The sequence below is a fragment of the Arvicanthis niloticus genome, chromosome 3 (genome assembly GCF_011762505.2).
Source record: "Arvicanthis niloticus isolate mArvNil1 chromosome 3, mArvNil1.pat.X, whole genome shotgun sequence".
NCBI classification, from domain to species: domain Eukaryota; kingdom Metazoa; phylum Chordata; class Mammalia; order Rodentia; family Muridae; genus Arvicanthis; species Arvicanthis niloticus.
In genome coordinates, this window is record NC_047660.1 from 2,560,103 (window position 1) to 2,585,401 (window position 25,299).

At 44.8% G+C, this 25,299-nt stretch overlaps 1 protein-coding gene across 1 annotated transcript in view; it reads right to left on the reverse strand.

The window, feature by feature from the left end:
• Positions 1-23,082, reverse strand: part of Ubac2 (UBA domain containing 2) — a 148,026-nt gene extending 124,944 nt beyond the window's left edge. The window contains exon 1 of the mRNA XM_034498812.2: positions 22,864-23,082. Within this exon, the coding sequence (XP_034354703.1) occupies positions 22,864-22,894 (31 nt within the window). The 5' untranslated portion in view covers positions 22,895-23,082. The remainder of the gene's footprint in view (positions 1-22,863) is intronic.
• Between the last annotated feature and the right edge of the window lie 2,217 nt (positions 23,083-25,299).

Below are 25,299 nucleotides of genomic sequence, written 5' to 3' on the forward strand. Positions count from 1 at the left end.
GTCCAGGAAGAGTTGAGAGGTGATTTTGATCAAAATATATTGTACAAAACTGTCAAAAACCTAGTAATTTTTTTATCCTGTTGGCTCCCACCAATGTGACAGATCAGCAAGGACTTTCTGAGAAGTCTGCAGATGTATCTGGAAGCGTTACATTTGTACCAACAGTCTAGACCGGTGCTGGGGTGGGGTAGAAAGAGCCTTACTGGAGAAATGAAGAAGCAAGCAGAATCAGAAGCTTACACCAAGTGGCACTCCAGGAACAGACTGAGTGAGCACTGAGGTTGAGTACACAGAAAACACACAGGAAGTGTCTCAGTAGCCTAACCAGCCATCAACCAGCAGAATTAAAATTCAAACCCCGACAATCTCATCCTAACAACCATAGCCTACATTTGACTACCATGCAGCTACAGTCCTGCTGTCAATTATGTGAAAGACATATATATAGTCACAAAAAGCACTAACAAATCACAGCGGTGCCCCGTCCATAACAAACACCTGCAATTTTGAATGGAGACTCCAAAAAGGGTAAAGATTGTGGGAAGTGTAACAGTGTAGTGAATACTTCCTAAAGGCTGAAATTATCAAAACTAAGATAGGTAACTACGGTGATAATCTGAAACCCATCCCAAAGGCTACAGAAAGCCTGGTCCGAAAGCAGCAATCACGGTGCCTGGATGATGGTGCTGGAACTAAACACATCACTGTGTTAACTCGGGAGCAAACAGCCTCCTGCAGAGCTGTGCTTCTCCAAGTGTCCATCTCCATTTCTTCTCTCCCTCTTTCCCTTCCCTTCTTCCTTCCCCTTACCCACTCTACCTTCTGTGGCAGCCAACACAGCCTCTCTCTATGCTTCTCTCTCCATTCTTCCACCTATCATTTCTGGCTGCTATGAAATTAAATGACAGTGTACAGGTAAGACTCCTGGGAGCAGGTCCTAGGGCTCTCCATCACACACCCTCACCACCATGGTACCCTGTCTCACAGATTAGCATTTCTAAAGCCATGATCTGAAGCAAATCTTTCCTCTCTAAAATTGTTCTTCCCAGGCACCTGTCACTATGGTGGAAAGCTCAAATACATGCTCATGCTCATTCATTCTCATTCTCTCTCTTTCTCTGACACACACATATTCTCTCAAACTGACTCTCATAATACATACACACACACACATTCTCTCTCTCTCTCTCTCTCTCTCTCTCTCACACACACACACACACACACACACAGAGAGAGAGAGAGAGAGAGAGAGAGAATATGAGAATATTAATGAATGAATTCAGGCCACAGCAATTATCACCATGGATATGCAGACTTTATCTGTTATAAAGATGTTCTCCTAGCATCATCTGTATTACTGTGAAAACAGTATCTGTAAATGTCCAAAAGGAAAATGGAAAAATTAGAAGACAGCCTACATGTAAGAAGTAATAACATTCAACCCTAAGAAGTAAGTAGTATAATGTGGTTCTGTAGCGCGAGCACGTGGGTGTGGGTCCTGCTGGCTGAGTTGTAGGTCTGCTGCCCCAGGCGGCTCAGGGGGGCAGAAGTGCTCGGGGAATTTGACTGAGTTCACTCCACTCGCTGGTGGAGGCCGGACTATGAGACGCCACTGAGCTCCACTCCAGGCATGGGGAGATCTCAGTCTGAGGTCCTGCGGGGGCAGAGCTCTTGGGTCAGAGGTCTCCAGGCCGAGGCGGCTGGCGGGCTGGTGGTCTCAGCCCTTGGGCAACCAGGTGCTGCTGGTAGACTGCAAAAGGACTGAGACTGGGGGCATATGGGCTGGACTGACCCACAGCCAAGAGGGACGAGGGAGAGAAGCTCTGGTGGCTCATGGGGTAGAGACTCTTGGTCATGGCGACTAGCTTGGCTGGGTCATGGCTGGCTCGGCTAGCTTGCTTGGGTTGCAGGACTCCTTGGCCGGAAGGAAGCTGGAACATAGAGAAGTCCTCAGGCAGGAGATTAGGCTGCAGCTCATTGGTTGAAGGCCCCCTCAGGGCGGGACCCAAAGACAAGAGGAAGTCCATGGTTTTAAAAGGTTTATTGTCATGGTGGAAAGTGGATGAAGCTGTACCCCGGGTCCTCAGGGCGGGCCTGAGGTTAAATATCTTTTGCAAGGAAGAGGGTCTGGGCAGGAATGTTTAATTGGCTACGCCCTCTGGCCTTTAGGTATCTCATTAATATCAAGATCTCTTAAGACTCTGAGGCCTGTAGTAGTGCCCTCTACCTGTGCCACCTGTGCTACATGACCTAAGGCCACAAACTTTTCTTTGGGAGGGGCTGTGGATAAGTGAAAGGAGCCAGGGCCCAGAAGCAAGGCCGAACTCCTACCTTCCCATTAGGGTCACGGGGTTCAAAGACTGTGGTTGACCAAAGTACCCAGCTTCCTCTCACAGCTCACTGCCCCACAGTATAAAAATACTATTAGAAAGATGTTCCAAAAATATTATTAGTGGCATTATCATACAAAACTTAACAAAAAAGTAGTACATAAATAGGTGTTCTGTAAAGCATCTATCAAAATACTAACAATGGTAATCACAGTCTAGTCATGAAATACTTTGCTTCTTATCCAAATCTAATTTAATGGAAATCTGTTTTTGTTTTGTTTTTTGAGACAGGGTTTCTCTTTGTAACAGAGCCCTGGCTGTCCTAAACTCGATTTGTAGACCACCCTTGAACTCACAGAAACTCACCTATCTCTGCCTCTTGAGTACTGGGATTAAAGGTGTTTGCCACCATGCTGGGGGGGATGGGGGGGGGATGGGGACTGGGACTAATTTTTAACTAGTTACTTATTCAGGGAGAAGTCTGTCATATCCTCATGCTCAGAGCTCAGGCCAGTCACCAGCAAACTTCCAGTTTGTGAGGAGAGTCAGGAAGTAGGTCCCACATGAGAGCCCAGGCATTAAAAAAGCAAGTTTTTTAAAAGTGTTTCTCTAACAGACACTTCTTTACCTTTCAAGACAGGAAAGCGATGAGTTGAATGAACAGGCAACATGTTAATCTAAAAGTAAAAGGAAAACCATCGATGGCCAAGTGCTATAAAACACCAAAGTTAAGATTTCCTCAGAGCCGCTGATCTGCGGCTTCTCTTGGGTATGACAAGACTACACACTGTTATCTGTGCAGCCAAGACCACTTAGGCTCAGTAGTCCCTGTCACTATAAAATAATGACCACAGTGACTCCATTTCAGGTGAACCACTTCACACACTGAACCATCATGACAAAAGGTATTTCCATGTCTCCTGAGTCCTTATTATCTGGAAACAGGAATTCACTGCTCACAGACATTAGGTGAAGAAATATGCTCACAGCTTGATGGTAAAGGAGCTGCTATTTAGACCCAGTTCTGCCTGACTCACTCACGTTCTGCCTGACTCACTCACATTCTGCCTGTCTGTCTGTCTCTGTCTCTGTCTCTGTCTCTCTCTCTATATATATATATATATGTGTGTGTGTGTGTGTGTGTGTGTGTGTGTGTGTGTGTGTGTGTGTGTGTATGTATTAATTATTAGCAGCTCTGAGGAAATCTTAACTTTGGTGTTTTATAGCACTTGGCCATCGATGGTTTTCCTTTTCCTTTTAGATTAACATATATACCATTTTTTCTAATATTTACAAAAAAAAAAAAAAAACATACTTTCTTATACTTAAAGTTTTGATCCACAGAAAGTCAAACATAAAATAACCATATGACTCATAAATTTCACTCTTAGACATATACCCAGGAAAAGTGAAAACACAATTTGAAACAAAAGCTTACATGTGAATATTTAAAGCAGTATTATCATAATAGGTAAAACACAACTAAGTGACCACCAACAAATGAAGAGATTAAATAAAACCTGCTCCATATAATGATCCTGTTGAGGGGAGAAGAGTGAAGTTCTGTACTTGCTACGTGACATGGGCAAACCTCAGAGTGCCATAATACACTCATAGCAATGCCAGTAAGTAAATGCTCTAAAGGGCTGGCACAAGAATCTTGCTATGTGAATTTTGCCTGACTATTCTGAGCACTGAAGACACTAACCACAGGTTTTGCTTAGCCATGTGAGCTATTATTACAAGATGCTAGCTGCAGACACACCAGACACACAGTGGAGAGCAGCAACCTGGCAACTCTGCCCCCACAAGTCTGGCCTGCAAAAGTGCATGTCAAAAACCCAGTGTGGTTCACACCCTTGCAAGGAAGGCCCACCATATCCTACCACATCACTGATCCTCCCATTACTGACTGCTTAAGGGATGCTTTAGCATCTCATCAAGTAATTTTGCACAAGCTTTTTATGAGAAAGAGACTAAACAGAAAACAAGGGCGGAACGGTGCAAAAGCAGAGTCAGCCGAGCACTGAGCCTTCAGCTGCCGCACAGTTCAGTTCCCAAGCTACTCAGCTTCTTGGGATGAATCCTAAAAGACTTGTCTTCAGTGAACACACTGCAGTATGAGGAACGCATGCTTCTGGTGTCCATCTCCATAAAGACTTCTGTAAGACAGCCAGGGGTCAAATAGTTTATTCCTATTACTCCCATCTCAAACAAACAAACAAACAAACAAAAACCAAACAAACAAGCAACAAACTGAAAGCCATCCATGAATGACCTTCTGCCCCAATACACAGGGGAGCATTCAATGACCCCAGGTGCCTGCCTCATAGACTGCACCTCACACAAGTGCCCCTGCAGTCAGGCAGAATGCCTAGCTCAGGACAAAAGCCAATAAAAAAACACCTGTTAAAGTACTAGTGGTGGTAAAGCCTATCAGGAAAATAAACAGAAGAAAGTACTAAGAAGGTGCTAGAGGGGGGAAAAACCCAGAAAGTAGGACTTGCCCTCTAGACACACACACACAAAAAGTGTTTTTCTAAAAACTGCAGAGGGGATGAGCTGAGAGTAGTGGTAATAAAATTTAAAAGCCTGTCCTGAGACAGCACACAGGTCGGCTCCAGGCTATAGAAAAGCACAGCAGCCTTGCAGAGAGCACAAGGGCATCAGCATCCGAGGCCTACTTGGTGTTAGCATAGTGGAGTTTATACTTATTGGGAAGGTTTAATGTAAACATTAACCCTTCATTAATCACACAGAACAGTGACTGTTTAAAGTATGCATTACATGACACTTACAATCTAATAATTATAGAGTGAAAGGGGGAGACCAGTGTTACATAAGCACAGGGTACATCTTCACAGAAGCAGCAGCTCTGAAAGGTGAGGCTTGGGGAAAGCTCTCCACCTATACAGTAAACTGTAAGAGATAAAGAAACATAGTGTCAAACTGTGCAAATCTGAGGTGCTTTAAGAATCTGAGCCCAGGCATGCTCAGTGAAGCAGGGAAGACCATGTAGAGACAGCAGTGCACACTTAGGAGACCCCATTCCTACAGCCCTCCATATTACAGAAACATGTGGCCTGCCCAGCCCCCAAGTCTGTGGAAGCAGTGTTGAGGCAGGCATCCATCAGCAGTGCCAATGTATGACAGGCCAGAAATTGTCAGACCAAAGTCCATGAAAATGCTGCAGGTAATAACCTGGGGACATGCCGGAAGAGTCTAGGTGTGGAGAGATCAGCTCCTCAACCCAAAAAGGAAGGTCAGGTAGACACCAGGGCTACAACATACTATAATGACCTATGCTAAGACATCAGAGAGAAGCAGATGGGCTGTGTGCATCCCTAGACTGGCCCACTTGAAACTGCCACCCATGAAGTGCACATTTACAGGGTAAAGAGGCTGGAGCCTGCCTTCAGAGCTCGGGTGATCTAAGGGACATGAAGTGCACATTTACAGGGTAAAGAGGCTGGAGCCTGCCTTCAGAGCTCGGGTGATCTAAGGGACATGAAGTGCACATTTACAGGGTAAAGAGGCTGGAGCCTGCCTTCAGAGCTCGGGTGATCTAAGGGACCTAAGGGACGTAGCCTCTCTGGTAAAAATCCCCAGGGGATCAGGCTAGAAGCCATTTAAGTCTGAATGTCTACATGGCCTCCCTGTCCCTCACTAGTCTGTGAGTAGACAAAGGCTAGAAACCGCCTAATACACCTCCAGCCACTGAAGAAAGAAAAGCCCCACTCTAAACCTCAAACACTAAAATCAAGTCCAAAAGAGTGAAAAGACAAATAAAAGCAAGGAACCCAGAGAGTGGGGGAGACAGAATCCCAGCCTGACACCGTGAACTGGCACCCTTGTCTGCTGCGCCTCCTATCCAGCTGTCTTGAGATAACAACCCTGAAGATGCCAGTGAAGTGTACCCTTTCAAATGAGACAGGGCACAGGGAGGCTCTGGGAAAGGACATGCGAGGTCACAGCGTGGAGCCCTCACCCTCTCTCCACCACAGGAGCGGCAGTGTCCACCTCGTCCTGGAAGTCCCCACCTTGTAATCAGCATGCATCAATTTTAAAGAGAACTCTGTCACTTGGTAATTGTATCCCTTGGTAATTAGAGATGATAATTGCAAAAATAACCACACTTCTAAACAAAACAAAGCCCTTGGTTCTACTCATTTTATTGTTGGCTGAAAACTCTCAGCCTGCCTCCTGTTCAGTTACAGTGGGAAACTGATCTGTCAGAGAGGTATCTGTAAGAACACACTGAGAGCTGTGACTAAGGAAGACTAAATGGCCTTTACTGTTGAGCCACGCACTGTTTAAAGCTACCTCTAGTGGCAGCAATGCCACTGAGCACATCCCTGAGCCACCTGGGCCATGATCTCCCTCCCAAGCCTACTTTACATTCTTTCTCACAGACAGCCTACCTGGAAAAAAGGCTTAGGCCAGCAAATAAATCCTACAGTAACATCCTACGATGGGAGCAGCACACACATGGCTGCAAGTCTCAAAGGAGATGTGAGCTTGGGGTGACATCAAATTTCAGAGAAGATGACAGTGAGGGTGACAGGAAGATGGGATGCTGGACAGACAGACAGACAACTTCACTCAGAGACAAAATTTACAAGAAAAGCTAAGCCCACCTGACTGGAATGACTATCAAATTCTCAACACTCCATTTGCCAGCTCCTGCCCCAACCAAGTGTCTGGTGTAAGCAGCTTAACTGGCCAATGCTTGACTAGCATGCATGAAGCGCTGAGTCCCATTCCACTGAAACGTATCACACACTGGTCAGGGTGGCAACACTATGCCTGGAATCCCAGGACTCAGGTGGAGGCAGGAGGATCAAAAGCTCAAGTCGGTGTAGGATATTAAAGCAGGAGATACTTAAGACTCTGTCTCAAAAAAAAAAAAAAAAAAAAAAAAAAGTGGGAGAGTTGGAAAGATGGCTCTTGCAGAGGACATGGGTTCCTTTCCTAGCATCTCCATGGGGTGGCTCACAGGCACCTGTAACTCCAGTTCCGGGGGATCTGATACTCTTTTCTGTCCCCAGTAGGCACTGTGCACACATGGTGCACATACTGACAAGCAGGAGCTCAGATAAAGTCTAAGCAAGTAAGTCCACAACCTATGACCTCACATGAAAAGTTCACTCCAGCCAGGCGGTGGTGGCACACGCCTTTAATCCCAGCACTTGGGAGGCAGAGGCAGGCAGATTTCTGAGTTTGAGGCCAGCCTAGTCTACAAAAGTGAGTTCCAGGACATCCAGGGCAACACAGAGAAACCCTGTCTTGGAAGATGCCAAGATAGATAATACAAGAGTCAAAGAGCAGCTGCAGAGAACCAGCCTGAACCAGGGTAGAAAAGAGGGTGACTTCCTGGTAAGTGCAACCATGGCCCTGATTTCACAATAAATACACAACCATAGGAATGAATATTAGAAGAGCTAATGATTTTTATTTTCCATATAAAAATCAACCCACAGACAAATCAGGGGAGGCTTGCTATTGAATCACATTGGAAACACCATACACATATGACACATAATTAGGAAGCAAAGTGCAGAAGGTACACTGTACATTTCTTTTCAAAATAGGGCCTCACTGTATAGTCCTGGCTGGCCTTGAACTCACAAACATAGGCTCATTGCTCATTTTCATAGTGGAATCTACTGATTATGCCAAAAATTCATCAATTAAAAAATATCTGTGGTTGGCAGTGGTGACACAAGCTTTTAATCCCAGCACTCAGGAGGCAGGGGCAGGCAGATCACTGTCAAGGTCAGCCTGATCTACAGAGAGAGTTCCAGGGACACATAAAGAGAAACCTTGTCTTGAAAAAAAAAAAGTGTGTGTACGCACACATGCATGCACACACAGATGCATTCCTTGAAATTACAGAAATAATACCGAAATACAGAAATGAAAAATGTAAGACAAATGGCTAACCCACACACAAAATGTGAGAAATAATTCACTTTCCCAAGCTCACAAAAACCTGGATAAAGAGAACAAGAATGGAATAATTAATCTCTCCATTGACAAAACGGTTTAAATTATCATGTTCAATGATTACAAAAGTATGGTGAGGAAAACCTGCCCTCAACCCTGGCAATCGTAGAGGAGGAATCCAAGCTTCTCATCCAGGCTTGGCTGTACAATTTCCCATCCTCTGATCCTGTAATTCCACACCTGTGATTATTCCTGTTGGATGACTTCAAGAATGTGACCACTGGCCAGCAGTGGTGGCAAACACCTTTGATCCCACCCACTTGGGAGGCAGAGGTAGAAGGACTTTTGTGAGATCAAGGCCAGCCTGGTCTACATAGTGAGTTCCAGGACAGCAAGGGCTACACAGTGAGACCTTGTCTTGAAAATACAATCAATCAATCAATAAAATGAGAAAGAATGTGAGCACTGGGTAGAAAGGAGAGGTTGGTCAATGGATAAGAGCACTAGCTACTCTTCTAAAGAACCCAGGTTCAATTCCCAGCACCCTTATGGCAGCTCACTTATCTGTAATTCCAATCCAGGGGATCCAACACCCTCTTTTGGCCTCCTTAAGCACCTAACACACATGACCTGCATAGACATAAATGCAGCAAAACACTCATACAGATAAAATTTTAAAAAATATTAATAAAAGCTGTCCTTTAAAAAAGAAAAAAAAATGTGGCAATGGGCGTAAGGTGCAGCTCCAGGGGTAGAGGGCTTGCCTGGTGTTCAACGAAAAACCACCAAGCCAAGGAGGACAACAAAGAAACAACAATGTGCTCCTGGACAGTCAACAGCCAGAGATGCTCAGCTTACAAGTTTCTCAATGGAAAATACTGGAGAGAAACATTAGTAAGAGAAGTGCTAACACCATTCAAACCTGTGATTTCAAATATCCAATGTTGAGAAGACATAACATGTACATCCAAACTCCAGTTCTGTATTAAACCAAAGATACACACATTTCTGTGTATCTATCTGCATGCCTAAGAGAAAAAAACATACATACCTATAGGAAAGCTATGTCAATGCAGCTCAGCTGGGTGGGTGGGCAAGTGACTGTGAGACACTAATCCTTTCAACAATAAATGTCTGTGTGATTTTCTTTTTCAGCAAGCGTGCTTCAAATTCATGAGACAAAACAAACGTATCACAAGTCAGCTTTGGAGATTATTAGTGTGGTTAAATTAATGTTAATTTTCCCTGTGTATTCCTGGATATATAACACTTGTCCCAGTTTTGATTTCAAAAATGTTTACATACAGGAGAGGGTAGAAGGAAAGACTAATAACATTAAAGATGTCTGATAAAACCTCAAGGAATTGTATTATTGTATTTACCTAAAATTATACATAAGTGTGTATATATATAAGTACATTCATCAAATGAAGTTATACTACTTGGGTTCAAATGTTCCCCACAAGAGCAGTAAGCAATGCAGGCTATTGCTGCTGCCCTTGGTTGGCTCTCAGAGGTTGAATGTAAGTCTCCACTGCTGTAGACAGTGATTCAAGCTAGATCTAACCTAAAAGCTTTCCTCCCTCAGTATAGATTTCATAGTACCAGCAGAGGAAAATAATCCTATTGATCCAATCAATAATCCATCTGTGACACCTAATGGCTGTAACAACAACCAGCATGGCAAAATATCCCTAAAGGTGCAATAGTGGCACTTATATCCTGGCAGTCACCAGCAGCTGTCTAACTGGACTCAAGGTCCACTCTATAGGAGGAAAATCATACCTGGTACTAGCAACCTAGCCAACTCTTCAGGGCTAGTGAGCTCATGGATCTTAGACCAGAACCTATGACCACTACTTTACTAAACCAACATAACAACTAACTGCATTCTAAAACTCATCCTTATACCCACAAGTGAGTATAGCTCATATCCTTCATCAAAGAAGTTTCTTTTTACAACAAATGTAGACCATTACAGAAAACCACAGGACACAATGCAGAGATCAAGTGACCATGGGGAGCACAGCCCAATAAAGACATTGCACATAAAGCTCAAGGAAGAGCAAAGACAGGACAGTAAGATTCTGAGAGCCAGATGACCAAGAAGTTTCCTATGAGATTGTGTCTCCAATATATGACAGGAAAGCTACATCCGCAACACCTCAACAATATGGTGCCTAAACAATGAAATAGCAGTAGACGTGCTGACCCAGAAGAGGAAAGTCTCACTGGGTCCCACACAATAGACAGAGACCAACAGACAACTAATAAGCAGGACAGTGTGGCGCCCACCTCTGATCAGCAGAGGCAATCGGATCTCTGAGTTTGAAGCCAGCCTGGCTACAGAGTGAGTTCCAAGACAGCCAAGACTACATGGAGAAACCCTGTCTCAAAAAACAAAAACAACAACAACAAAAACAACAGGCAACTAATGACTGCTGAGGGAGGTAGAGTTAGCCTCTTCCAGGGATGAGCCCTAGTTGGTTATCCAATATAAAGTGGACAAATCATATACACGCAAGTAAGGTGTGTGTGTGTGTGTGTGTGTGTGTGTGTGTGTGAGAGAGAGAGAGAGAGAGAGAGAGAGAGAGAGAGAGAGAGAGAGAGAAACACAGAGAGTACACACATAGCTAATAATGAACAATAATAATGTAACAGTAATAAGAAAAAGAGGTGATCAACTGGCAAGGGAGAGGGGACATGGGACATGGGAAGGGTTGGAGGGAGGAAAGGAAGCAGAGGAAAAGAAAAGAACAATGTTTACATGTCCACACGCTCACGTGATAACATTTACACAGGAGCAAGTATGTAAATGAGAATCAAGTCTGCCAGCATTAAGAGTTTGCTCTCCTTACATATGGATTTTCATCTCTAAGCAGCTTAGAATTTCAGTAAGTTAAAACATCTTTTTAACTAGCCTTTTGTGAGTCCACTATTTTCATGCATGTGTGTCACCATGCTTTGTTCCTTTCCCTATCACACTCCTGTCCCCACCCTACTCCTCCTGATGGTTTCTTTCTTGTCCTACAATACACACACACACACACCAAGTATAGAATTTTTTCATGCATATGTGGTGAGCGTGTATATATTATGTTTGTGTGCAGGTGAGTGTGCACTTGTGTGGATGTATGTGGAAGCCCAGGGCTGATGTTGGAAATCCTCTGCTCTGCATACTACCCTCTGAGGCAGCATCTGCCATCAAACCCAGAACTAACCGTCAGGCTTGGCCTCGTCTCCATCTCCCATGGCTGAAATTATAGGGGAGCAGCCACACTCACCCACCTTGCCACCTGACATCTACGTGGGTCCTGAGAATCAGAGCTCCAGTCTAATCACTTATACAGAAGCTATTTGACTACCCAAGCAAGAACTTTATATGCTGGGCCAACTTCCCAGTGCTTTTTTTTACTGCAGGGTTGCTAAGCGCCTTGGAAGTATTAATTTTCACTGCTGATCATTAAAAAATAATACAGCCAAATATTAGCGTCCACTCTCTCCATTGTGTCATGCTACATTAAAGAGACTGAGAGAATGGTCAAGAAGAATGCCACTATAACTCATATGAACTAAAGTTCAATGCCCAGTGCTCATGTAAAATCTGTAACCGTAGAGCTGGGGGTGGGGGGTGGGGAACAGAGACAGACAGACTCCTGACACTCGCGGGCAGCCTGTCTAGCCAATGAGCTCTTTGCTCAGTTAAAGACCCTGTCTCAAAAAATGCAGTGGAGATCAACTGAGGAAGACATCAACATTGACCTCACCACACACGCATGCACACATGAACATACACATGCACACTCACCACACACACACACACACACGCATGCATGCACACATGAACATACACATGCACACTCACCACATACACACACACGCATGCACACATGAACGTACACATACACATGCACACTCATCACACACACACATGCACACATGAACATACACACTCACCACAAAAGCTTGCACAAATGAATGCACACACACGTGCGCATAGACACACACATACATACATCTGGGATGCACTGTATACATCTACAAAATCTTCAATGAGTTAAAATAAAGTAAAATGAGGATTTAATTATAATTCTCATTTATTCTTCCGAGAGTCAAAACTTCAAGCCCTCTTGGTACCATTATTCCCAAAACATATTCCCAAAATGCTGAAGTAAATGACTTATCAAGTTCCCCGTATCAAACTTATGTACAAGTGCATCTTAAAAGCAACTGAGGAAAGGTTCACTTTTGTTACTAAAACTGAAACTGGCTCAAGGTGAATACAAAATGGGACATGTGTATACACACATACACACACACAATAAGTGGGGAAAGGAAACACACATACATGCATGGTATAAAGATCTATTTAAAACAGGCACATCCCTACTGAAAGCAAGTGGATCCTGGTCCTGCTGCAGGAAGGGAGAGACCAGGGTGTCAACTGTGTGACCTATGGAGGACATGAATCTCGGCCATCGGTCAAATCTCAGCTTATGAGACAGGGCATTGGCTTCCAATGAGGAAAATAATAGCTATCTTTATAATCTTTACAGAGCAGCTGGAAAGATTAAGTAAAGCAGTCTTTTTCTCCCAAACTACTTGTCAAGTTTTAATTTTGTACTACTCTTAAGAACTGGAATTTGGCACTGTGCCAAAAAGTTATGACCATACGCTTTATTGTATGTTCTACTTAACCCTTATTTTTGTTTAAAGACAGATCCTGAGTTGGCCTCAAACTCCCTAGATAATGGACATTGAACTTCTGACCCTCAAGTCTCAACTTGCACAGACTGGCTCAACCACATCTGGTTTTATGCAGTGCTAGAAATGGAATCCAAGCCTTCATGCACACTAGGTTGGCGTTCTATCAACCGCACACATCCTTGGTCTCTTATACCTTCTTGCAGTGCTAGAAATATTTTGAAATCGAAGTACACTCAGCATTATTATAATAAAGAAGAAATGGGGGGGCTTCATTATTCAAGAACAGCACACTAGACAAATGCTTATAGTTACAGGGAAAGCCAGAACACCACAAAAGCAAACACAAAGTCCCAATTGCACCGTAAAAGCTTCTGTCGGACCCAAGTGTTGTGGCACACACTGTCAATCCCAGGACATAGACACAGGAAGATCTCCATCTTCATGCGTTCCAGGCCAATCCACGGCTATATTGCCAAACCTTGTCTCCAAAACAAAACAAAAAAAGCAAAACAATACAAAAGATTCTGTTGGGTAAAATAAAGTCATACACAAAGTAATGTCTGAATGTGGTAAGTTGGTTTTTTGTTTATTTAGTGATTATCCTGTTTGTAGTTAAAAAAATAAACTCCCAAATGTCAATAAATGTCATTTATTTATTCTTAGTGATTTTCTACAATTAGAAGTTTAAAGAAGCCGGGCGGTGGTGGCGCACGCCTTTAATCCCAGCACTTGGGAGGCAGAGGCAGGTGGATTTCTGAGTACAAGGCCAGCCTGGTCTACAGAGTGAGTTCCAGGACAGCCAGGGCTACACAGAGAAACCCTGTCTCGAAAAACCAAAAAAAAAAAAAAAAAAAAAAAAAAAAAAAAAGAAGTTTAAAGAATGTGTAGTTTTATAGCAACAAGATCAGTAACTTTACAATAAACACATAAATGTGCAGGAAGAGAACAGATAAGTAAAATGAACTGATGTTATAGCTCTATCTCTCATTTCCAAACTTTCTAAAAGGTGGCTAATCTCCATTTTTCAATGTGAAGAAATATCTTTCCCTTAAGTTTCTCCCTCTCTGGTTAATGTTTAATGCTTTTCCTTCTTAGCTAAAATATATAAAAAGCCATATGTTTCCTGGTGTTTTAGAAATACCGTCCTAACCCTTTTATGAAATGAGTAAAGCCAAGAGCTGGGCAGAGTGTGGAGAACCCAGGCTTAATTAAAGAAGAAACGCATCAAGCTTAGAGTCACCTTTGAAAACCCAACTAAACTGTCCTTTGCTAACAAAAGACAACTAAACAAGATGATAAAGCTGAGCTATTCCAATCTACTGCTGTGATAAACACCATAACCAAAACTAGCTCGGAGTCGAAAGGGTTAATTTGGTTACAGGTTACAGCTATCACAGAGGGAAGTCCTGGCAGAAACTAAAGGGGAGACCACCAGGAGACTCCATTACTGGGCTTCTTTAGGGCCCACACTCAGCTAACTTCTGTATAGCTCTGGCTCACCTGCATGGTATGGCACTGCCTGTGGGGCCAGGGAGCCGTAGAACTGAGGACTGACGTGTGTCCAATCCCCAGAACAGTGGTGTGGAAGCATAAGTTGATTAACCCTTTCCTCCCCACGCTGCTTTCGGTCATGGAGTTTCCTTACAGCAATAGTGACCCTAGCTAAGAGAATGGTGATGCACATATACTGTGCCTGTCATCAACACTGTTAGGCTTAGGCTGTCTGTCCCTTCACTGTTCTGTCTACTGGTTCAACAGATAGATATTTAGAGACCATTTCTGTGGGTTGGTAACTCTTCTGGGTTCTCAGAATTTAGTTTAGTAGCAGTAAAACACCAAATGTATGTTTGTGTGCTCCCAATCTTAGATAATAGATGCCCCGACACAGAGGCTCATTTTTAAAAGCTACAAGAATCCAGTTCAGTGTACTAACAGTTCAGTGTTTGTTCACAGGTGAGAAATTTTTCTTCCCCGTTTCCCAGTTTGGATTTGTAGGCACTTAGGTGTAGTCTGTATTTCTGTGTGGTGCTCCCTCTTGTGAGGCTGCCTTATATTTTGGTGTCTTAGTGGGTACTTCATGCCTTACTGGTTGTCAGTTTGACATACCAGGAAGAGGGGCTATGAGCTGAGAAACTGCCACCATTGGACTGGCTTCTAGGCATCAGGAATATCTGTAAGGCATCACCTTCCTTCCTTCCTAACTTCTTTCCTTTTTTGATTTTTGAAACAGGGTTTCTGTTGTAGTAATTATTTAAAAACAGCTACTGGTGAAGCCGACTATCTCTGCCTAGCTCAGCTGCCACGCAGCAGCTAGAAACGGCCAGCCAGAAACACCAGCCCTGCCACCCATGAGACGCCAGCATGGGAGATGGCTCTGCCAATCTTCCACACTGTCTCTGCAAGGCTGGGCATTGCCCAGACCATCCTGCCAACCATGTGGGCTCAGTACAAATGAGACTCTAATGCTTAGATTATCCAAAGGCTTATATATTTAGTAATGATCAATAACAAGATAACCTTACAATCAGAGGTGTAATCCAATACCCAACCTAGATATACCAACTGCCTTTGACTGCTACAGACAAACAAACATCAGCCTCCATGTCCCTTCTCTCATTCTGTCTCACCCTTAGCTCCTCCTCTTCCTCTCCTTACTCTTCCCACCTTAGCTCCTCCTACAGGTTTCTCTGTGTAGCACTGGCTGTCTTGGAACTTTCTATGTAGACCAGGCTGCCCTGAAACTCAGAAATCACCTACCTCTGACTTCTGAGTGCTGAACTTAAAGGCATACGCCCCATGCCCAGCTTGGTGAGGCATTTTCTTAGGACTGATGTGGAAAGGCCCATCCCACTGTGGGCAGTTGACATTCAGGCTCCACTTCTCCTCCTGTCACAGCATGATCAGCCTGTGATCACAACCTGTTATCCTCAGTTGAAGAGTGAGTCTAGATGGCCAGGAGCTAAGAGACCTCAGGAGCAGTGAGGGTATCCAGGAAGTCAGGACAGGAGCGTGGAGGCAGGAGCTAAGCAAAGGCCAAGGAGGGGTGCCGATTACTGGTTTCCATTCCATTGGCTTGTTCAGCCTGCTTTCTTACAGAACCCAGGACCACTTACGCAGAGGTGGCACCACCCGCCGTGGGCTGGGCCCTCCGTATCAATCACCAAACAAGAAAATGCCTCAAGGACTTGCCTACAGGTGATCTGAGGGGAGCACATTCTCAACTGAGGTTCCTCTTCTCAAATGACTCTAGGATTGTGTCAAGTTGACAGAAATCAACTGACACAACTTGTTACCTCAAAGAACGCAGTTTCTGTCCTTAATGACTCCCTGGAATGAGCCTACACATCCCGAGCCTTCTGTAGATATAAAAGACACTATGTGAATGTGTTCAAGGGAATGAAGAGACTGGGGAGGGGGTGAAACAGAGAACATTCCACTAAGATGAGGACTAGAGCTGGGTGTAGCAACTCACACTTACAGCCTCAGCACTGGGGACACTGGGAAGAGACTGAGCAATTCTAAAGCCTCTCTGGGCAGAATGAGATGCTGTCTGAAAAGGAAAAAGAAAGGAAAGACAACAACTACTATGAGATGCACTATTTGCGGTGATGGGGAGATGGCTCAGCAGTTGAAAGTACTTGCTGTTCTTGCAGAGGAACCTGGGTTTGGTTCCCAGCACACCGGTAGAGGTTCACACCCCTCCACAACTCCAGTTCCAGGGAATTCAGTGCCCTTTTCTCAACTCTACAGGTACCAGGCATGCACATGGTGCACACACATATACACAAGACAAACAATCACACACATAAAATAGTATCTGAAAATCCTAAAAGGAGAGGGGACAGCACCATTCAATATCACATGACTCCAGTCACTTTGTCCAGAGCAGAGTTGGCAGTGTGATGACACAGCTTCATCACAGCTGGTCCCATGAATAGAAGACAACCTCAGAGAGCTAAAGGTGAGAGGTGGTGAGAAGCAGAGAGACATGAAAACAGGCTTCCATGAAGTGCCACTGGGAGGGAGTGCTCCAAGAATCTGGGCGGGACACACAAAAGTCAATGGAGATATACACCTCCATATCTTTGAGAGCTCAGTAGAGACCAGGTGACACTCACACCAACCAAACATTTAGCAAGGCAAAACGGTAGGAGTTTTACCATAGCAATACCACTGTCCTTTCTATCATGAGGGATCTGAAGGACAAGTAAAGTTGTTCACCATGCAAAGATGCACACCCAGGTGAAGGGAGCAGCAAGTGGAGAGGCTCCCAGCTCTAGAAGTCTCCAAAGAGACTCTGATGCATCCACAGGACAAAACATCAGCTCGGCCAAGTGCTAGGCTTATTTTCTCAGAGGAGTGCTAAAAAAAATATAACAATGATAGCCTTAAAAAGAGAAAAATGTAACGAGTAGACGAAAGAACACAGCTGAGTGTAAATATAAACAAACAGGAAGGTGATGAAGTGCCCAGATGATAGCCCTCATTCTTTGTATTGTTTTTGTTTGTTTTAAGATTTGTTTATTTAATATATAGGAATACTTTTGTCTGCATGTGCATCTGTACACCAGAAAAGGGTATCAGACAGTTGTGAGCTGCCATTTGGGTGCTGGGACTTGAACTCAGGACCTTCAGAAGAGTAATGAGTGCTCTTAACCATGAGCCACCTTCCCAGACCCCTTTTGAATTGTTTGTTTGTTTGGCTGAGTGTGAGTTGTGAAACAATCTTGATAAAATGATAGTGATAAAATGGAATTAGCACACAGGGATGGCCAAATCCAAGAAACTTAACAAAGAAACTGTGCCTATGGCTCAAGCTTAGCTCAGAGACCAAAATTAACACATGGCTGGAATCTCACTCAACATGCACAGAAAGTCAGGAATAGCAGTGACTGAATCCAAACAAAACTACAAATGGCATACTTAACTACAGGGTCTAGACCGGCCATATTACAGAGAAGTGCCAGACAGGGCTGATACACCAGGAGGATCCCAGTCTGGGGACGGATATTCATTACAAAGGGACAGCATGAAGACATGGAAGAATGCACATTTGCACTGATGACAGAAGGTCCAACTGGGCCAGAGACAAGATGTCCACCACTGCCTGCTCTGCTGGCCCCTCCTAGCCTCCCTGCACAGAACAGAATGGCCAGCAGCTCTACACTCAGCCTCTACTGCCAGTTTCTGTCCTCACCTCTGCTTCATGCTCACTCCTTGAGCATGCCCTGTATACCTCCAATGGGACTCTGCAGACACCTCATCCTCCAAAGAAAGGAGCTTCTCTTTCCTCTCAATTCCCTACTTTAGTGAAAGGTAACACTACAATGTAAGCAGCTGCACTTGCCAGAAACCCATCACCTCCCCTCAATATAAAACACTTGACTAACACACCCTGCCTGCCTCAAACCTTTCAAGTCTTCCCTATGCTGTTTATACTGGTTAGTTTTTGATATAAATATAGGCAAATGTAGGCAGAGAGAGTCTCAATTGAAGATCTGCCTCCATTAGATTAGCTTGGGGGCATGACTGTAGGGCATTTCCTCATTAATGACTGATAACTGATGTGGGAGAGCCCAGCCCATTGTAGGTGGTAGTTCTGAGTTATAATGAGTTGTAAAAGAAAGGTAGCTGAGCAAGCCATGGGCAGCAAGTCAGTAAGCAGCACTTTTTCATGGCCTCTGCTTTACTGCTACAGGTTCCTGACTTGAGCTCTTGTCCCAGCCTCCTGTCATAAGGACTGAAAACTATAAGGGGAAATAAACCCTTTCCTCCCCAAGTTGGTATCTTTATCACAGCAACAGAAACTAGGACACTGCCTGTTCTCAGTGTTACAATCTTAATCAGGCCTTGAGCATCTCCCCACAGACTGACTGTCCTCTGACCCTTCCTGTGGGCCAGTCTCTTGCCTTAATGTTTGTTCCACTGACTCTCATAGAGAGCCTTTAAAAAGACAAATTTCAGAATGCAGAGAAGGAAGAAAAGAAAGCCCAGATTTATGGTACCCAAATTAGCCCTTCTGAAAGTCACTCTAGAGATGGGACCCAAAAAGGCATCTGGGATGCTCTGGGTTGGCTAGCTGGCTGGCTGTTTGCTGCCAGGGCAAGCAGCATGTGGGAATTTGTGCTCCATCACCGAAAACCACCTCCCATTTTCTTCCTACAGTGAGAAGCAGACTCACAAGGGTCAGACCTTGTCATTTCCTCCTGCACCTCAGGACTTTGCCCTTTCATTTATTCCTGACTCTTCAAGCTCACACTCCCCACTGGGTCTCTTCCAAACGCTTTCATAACTGACATCTCTCCAGACTTAACCTCTCCCTGTGCCTGTGACCACCTCAAAGTGCAGCTCTCCAGTCTGCCCCTGGTGATCCACATTCTCAAATGGCAGCCAACTCGCTGTCACTTCCTCATCCCACTCACTCCTTGGTCACCAGAATCTCACTTATCTCTATGACAACTGGACGAGCTGTTCTGGAAAGGTTATGTGTGTGCTCCTTCTTTCCAAAAAGGTCACTTTTCAGACTTTGTTTTGAATCTTGGCATCATTTGTCTACTAACTGCTTCTACCCTGGAATTCTCTCCTTGGCATCTTCAAGCAGGTGTGTGAGCACACAGACACACACAAACATGTGCACACTCACACGTGCACGTGTGCGTGCATGTGCACATGCAAGTGCACACACGTATACATCATCCTCAGCCATTCTTCAGTCTGCTTCCCCAACTCCTCTGCTTCTCCCTCTGTAAATATTAGAATGGCCCCAGTTCTTGTCACTCCTTCCACAGCCCTCATGACCTTACCTCAGGCCTGTTCACTCCAAGGTCATCAACAAGACCCTAATTCTTTAGCTCTGGCCTCTTGTCCTTGCCTTCCTATGCTCAGCCTGTTAGGCCTATAACAACCCCTCACCCCTCAAACAACCAGCTCAAATACCACTCCTTGTACCAGCAAATCATCTTAACAACCAAGTCTCTCCCCAACTGCGCCGAGCACAGCTGTCATTCCCCCACCCCCCCTTGACACTGAATTGCTTGGGAACTAGACCTGGAATACATTAAGCATGGTAATTAGTCCTTACTTGCTGCATCATACATAGCAAATATTCTGTGCTGTGCGTAATGAGAATACTTACTAATAAAATGATTACATGTATTATTTAGTGACAGGATTAGTCTACATATGGGAATTTAAACTACATTATGCACACTATTTACAAGCACTTTTACCCAATCCTAACTGACACAGAACAAAACAGTTACAAAGAAACAGTCACAAGCACCCTCCCCCGGGTTCACTGCCCTAGCAGCACAAGCCTCCTGCAGAACCTTGCACACATCCTGCTGTCCTTTCTTCTGCCTTTGTGCATGCTGCTTCCTCTCTTCAAAACAATTTTCTGAATGAACGGTAGCATGACTGGCTCCTCCACTCCCCAGGCTTCTTCCCCAAACACAGAGCAGCACTCCACCAGGACTGACCTCTGCCATCATCCACTGCACACGACACTACTGAGAAGCACTGTAGTTACTCACTAACCTGTTTGTGCACACGACACTACTGAGAAGCACTGTAGTCACTCACTAACCTGTTTGATGCTGGACTTCTTTACTCTGTTTACCACATTACTGTCGACATAAACCATGCAAGGCTTCAGGAGGGACTCAGCAGACCCCTGCTGAATGAATGGGACCTGGGGGTAGGGGAGCTGAGTGTCAACACTAAAGCACCTTTATCTCCTAATCACAAATGTCAGATGGGCAGCTGCAGGAAATGGCCAAAAGGATGGACAGTCCTACCGTCTAGGCATAGGTATATCAATCACCCTTCTGAGGATGCTTCTTCCTTAGGATCAAGCCTCTGACTTAACCACCACGGAGGAACACAGCTGCCTACCTAAAGGATATCACTCTGTCGAGTGTAGGAGAAAACCCTGAAGCAAGGAAAGTCACTGACATTCAGGAACTACCAAACGACCAATCTAGGAAGACCCACCACTAAGCTTTATTGTCAACATCAGAAGCACTGAACCTATTACTTGCCTAACACCATGTTTCCAAAACCAAACAATTCACAGGTCCTGGATACTTGTTAAATGCACACCTAAGCATGACCGAAGAGCTGGAGCCATTCCATTAACTCCTCCACTCTGAACACATTTAAACAGCTCAAGAGCGCTCTAGAGGGGCCTATGATCTCAGCTTCCCATAGACAACATTGGCCCTGAGAATTCAACACTCACCTGTGCCAGCCGTAACAAAGGATTACCTTCCTTAAAGTTGTGTTATGAATGTGATTACAACCTAATCCATAACGTGGTGCTCTCAGATTTCTCCTGTGTGTGTGTGTGTTTCCGTGTGTGCATGTGTATACCTGTGTGTATGCTGACATTGGCATGTCTTTCTCAATCACTCCATTTTTTTTTTTTTTTTTTTTTTTTTGACACAGTAAACTGGCTGCCAGCAAAACCCTGGGGAAATCTGCCTCCACCTTTCTTTGGTGAGTTACAGATACACATTGCCATACCTTGGCTTTTACATGGGTATTGAGAATTAGAATTCAGCTATTCATGCCGCAAGACAAGCTTCTTACCTACTGAGCCATGTTCTCAGACTCTCACTTTTTAGCTTTTACATTTATTTTTGGTGCAAAAGGATGCCTCAATATGCTGAGAACAACTAAAATCGAAGAAATCTGTTAGTCAGATCCACCCACATACTGTAACCCTTCAAAAGCCACACTACTTTATTCATCCAAACAGCAGTTTGAAGACTAACTCTCTAGTAGTTCTGATGGATTCTGGGACAAATACGCCAAAGATTCCGTAACTTAAATTAGCTATTAAATATAGAGATCATAACACTAAACCTACTTCAAAGCCTGAGATGGTGCAGATGATTTTAAATTATGTCGCTGGCTCTGATACTTATTCACTCTCAGACTATGTTAACAGGAGTGTTCTCTGAAAGTCTCGTGACGTTCACAACAGAACGTACCATCTGGAGATGCCAGGCACGTCTGTGCTCTAGCAACATTAACTTCACACGCAGAGATGGGAAATACCAACAGTGGTAAGAAACTGGGAATTGCAGCTCGTTCAGTTTGTTATTGGTGTATCGGTGCCTCATCTCAACACTGTTTAGTTAAGAGTCCACTCTCTAAAGTCAATTCAACATAATGCCGAGGGAAAAAGTTGCTTGGGAGTCTGAATAAACTTCTCCGCCCTCTACCTGCTTGACCACTGCTAACACTCCTGTCGAGTGCAGCGGCATCCAGAAGCAAAGCTTGCATTCTCTTGCCAAATGACTTCCTAACTTCACTTGAAAGCGTTCAGTTTTTCAGCTCGCAAAAACTCTTCAGGGACAACGGGTAAGAAGTACCGGTGGAAGTTAAAACTGAGGGGACAGATTCTGGAGCGGAGGATGAAATTCACACGTTCCAGGAATCAGGTGGGTCCCAAAGAAGCCTGTATGAATGAAGGTGGGAGAGGGAACCGAGCAGGATTCCAGCGTCGCACCCACGGGGACATCTTCCAGCCCCGCACTCGAGCCAGCAAGTGCGTCCGTGGGCCCGGGCCACGAGATGAGCGGGGCACCCGGCCGGACCCTAACTGCCCAGCCCACCTGCAACAGGGCAGGAGCTGCTGCGCACCGAGCGGGAGGCGCCCGGCGCGGAATAGACGTGGCGCCCCCCTCGGCCCTCAGGGTTACGGTGGGGGCGGCGCCCGCTGCTCCCTAAGCGCAAGAACTGACAAGGCTTGGGTGCGGGAGGCAAGGGGCCCCCAGCCTCCTGCAAACCCGAGTCCCCACTGCCCCAAGCCGGGTCCGGGAAGTACTCGGGATGGAGCGAAGGGTTCCTCAAGGATGAGAGAACCGGTACTCACAAAGCCCACTGGAGCCGGTGCTGGTGAACATGGTCCCGCCGGGCCCGGAGCCCCCGCGGGGCGTCAGGGGAGGGAGGCGGAGGTGGAGAGCCCCCAGCGACCGCGCAGGCGCACTCTCAACCAGCGAGCGAAGTCGGCCCGGCGAGGCGCTCCGGAGCCGCCGGGAAGAAGGCGCATGCGCAGCCGGTGGGCGTGCACGCTCGGCCGGAGCCCGCCTCTTCCTGCACGGAGAGGAAGTACGTCAGTGCAGGTGAGCCGGACGTCCGCTTCTTCCGGTAGTTCGGGGAGGGTTTGGGAACGGGGTTGCCGGATGTCAGAGCTCCCAGTGTAGACCCTCACGGCTTGGAGCCGCGAGGAGAACCAGTTCTTCCTCTGTAGAAGACAAGGCCCTTCTGGAGACCTCTGACCTTTCACAGGGCGAGACGGCCGCGACTTCCACGCATGCTCAGTACTTTCGAGCGGACCTCGGCGCTCAGTGAACAGTCTGCTTCCGGTGACCCACCAAGCTCCGGAGGTTGCAGGGGCGAGGGTGAAAAAGATGGCTAGTAGAAAAAAGGCTTATACATACTATAGGGAAATTGAAAGAACGTGCCACGTATGCCAAGTATGACGGAATGCTTTCCGGAAATCTTGAGAATTTGTAAGGTTTGGCCCGCGTTCTAAATCTGGGTTTAGACTAGTAAAATACATGTCTTTACAGTAGGTCAGCGTATACACATAAAAACGTGAGTGGTTTTTATGCAGTTTAGGCTTTTTTAAAAGCTGGTTCAAAAGCATGAAGTACATTTAGCTTTACGTTTATCCAGTTGAGTTTCGAAGGAAAATTATTTTCTGAGGCCTTGTGATGTTTGAAGAAGCTGATTCCCACAAAATCTATAACCCACATAATACTGGTTCTCAAACTACAGGATCCCTGGGAACACAGAAGGGGTCTCAGAAGACCCGGCCGATTTTTGTAGTAATGCTAGGATATTTATTTTCCTTTTTTATTCCTGAGTGGTAGTGTTTTCCAGTTAACCAGCGCCTGATAACAGCTGAAAGTGCAGGGCAAACAAGTACGAGTTAAGGCAGATCCTTAATTGCAGCTAATCTAGAAGCCACCATTTAAACTTTGACATTGGGGGTGGGGGGGAGGTGCCCATTTAATCTAAGTGCTTGCTTTTCTAATTCCAGACCTACTCTGGATAAGCTTTTCTTCATATATTTCATTCAAAACATAGCACAACAAACTAAAAAGAGAAGTGCACAGGGAATCCCCACAGGATATTGAGCCAGACATTAAAAGCATTCTTCCTTAAAATGGTTTGCCTAGGAAAGTACCTGGTTGTTGGGAGCCGACTTGTAGCAGAAAGCGGCTATCAGCTTTGCAGCTATCTCGAGCCATATACCCGGATGTGAGACTTGTTTTTTCAACAGCCTATAACAGCTGAAGCACACTCTGATATCCCACATATTTTGTTTTGCTGTTTACTGACCCTAGCTGCAAGGCGCACATGGTATCCACACGCCTACAAGGCACGTGGCAAAAGATTATAAATACCCCAGATTTCCCTTCAATAAACAAGACTTGATCAGAACCTCTGTCTTGTCTCTATTCTTTGTGTCTCTTCCCTTTTATCCCCACTCTCTCTTTCGCTGGACCCTGACCCACAGACCAAAGTGGCCGCAACACCTGGTGTCAAAGCTGAATGGTTGAGCTTTGGCATTTTTTTCCTGATTCATCTAAGAAATGACCCTATGGTGATTAAATACATAGAAATGACAGGGATAGTTTAGATTTAGGGAAAGCTTCAAAGTCATATTAGGTCTCTTAAGGTAATTGCTGTTTTGAAATTTAATCTTGTCTACTTAAGTCCTATATATTATAGATAATAACCATTTATGGTAAATTAATCTTGGTTAAAAGGGTTATCTAATATGAAGAAATAAAGTAAATTCCTCATTTAGTTGAACGCTGGTATGTTTGGAAGGTCTGAAATCTAAAGAGATAGAAAGTCAGCTATAAGATGAACTGCAGTCAGAAGTTTCATGACAGTTGCACATGGTGGCTGGTATCAACATGAAAACTCGGTCATCACAAATGTTTGGCTCATAGGAACTGAAAACATTGAGTGGAAATATACTAACAATGGAGTCACCAAAACTTGAAACTTGAAATTATTCCACAGGAAACACTTTTTTTTCCTCTTCCAGTATACTTGCTCAGGGCAGCAGTTCTGGTCACCTGGATTTATAAACACCAAAAATAACAAAGCCAGTGTGCAAGTCAATGACAACCCGAATCACCAAAAATCTTACTTAGAACCCACATCTCATTGAATGATATCAGTGCCTTTAACAAAATTAGGTCCTCATATTAAAGATTATTTTGTGAAAAGGGGTTTGATTGTCTTGTTCTGTACCAAAAATAAAGCATTTCCAATTCTGTTGTTTTAA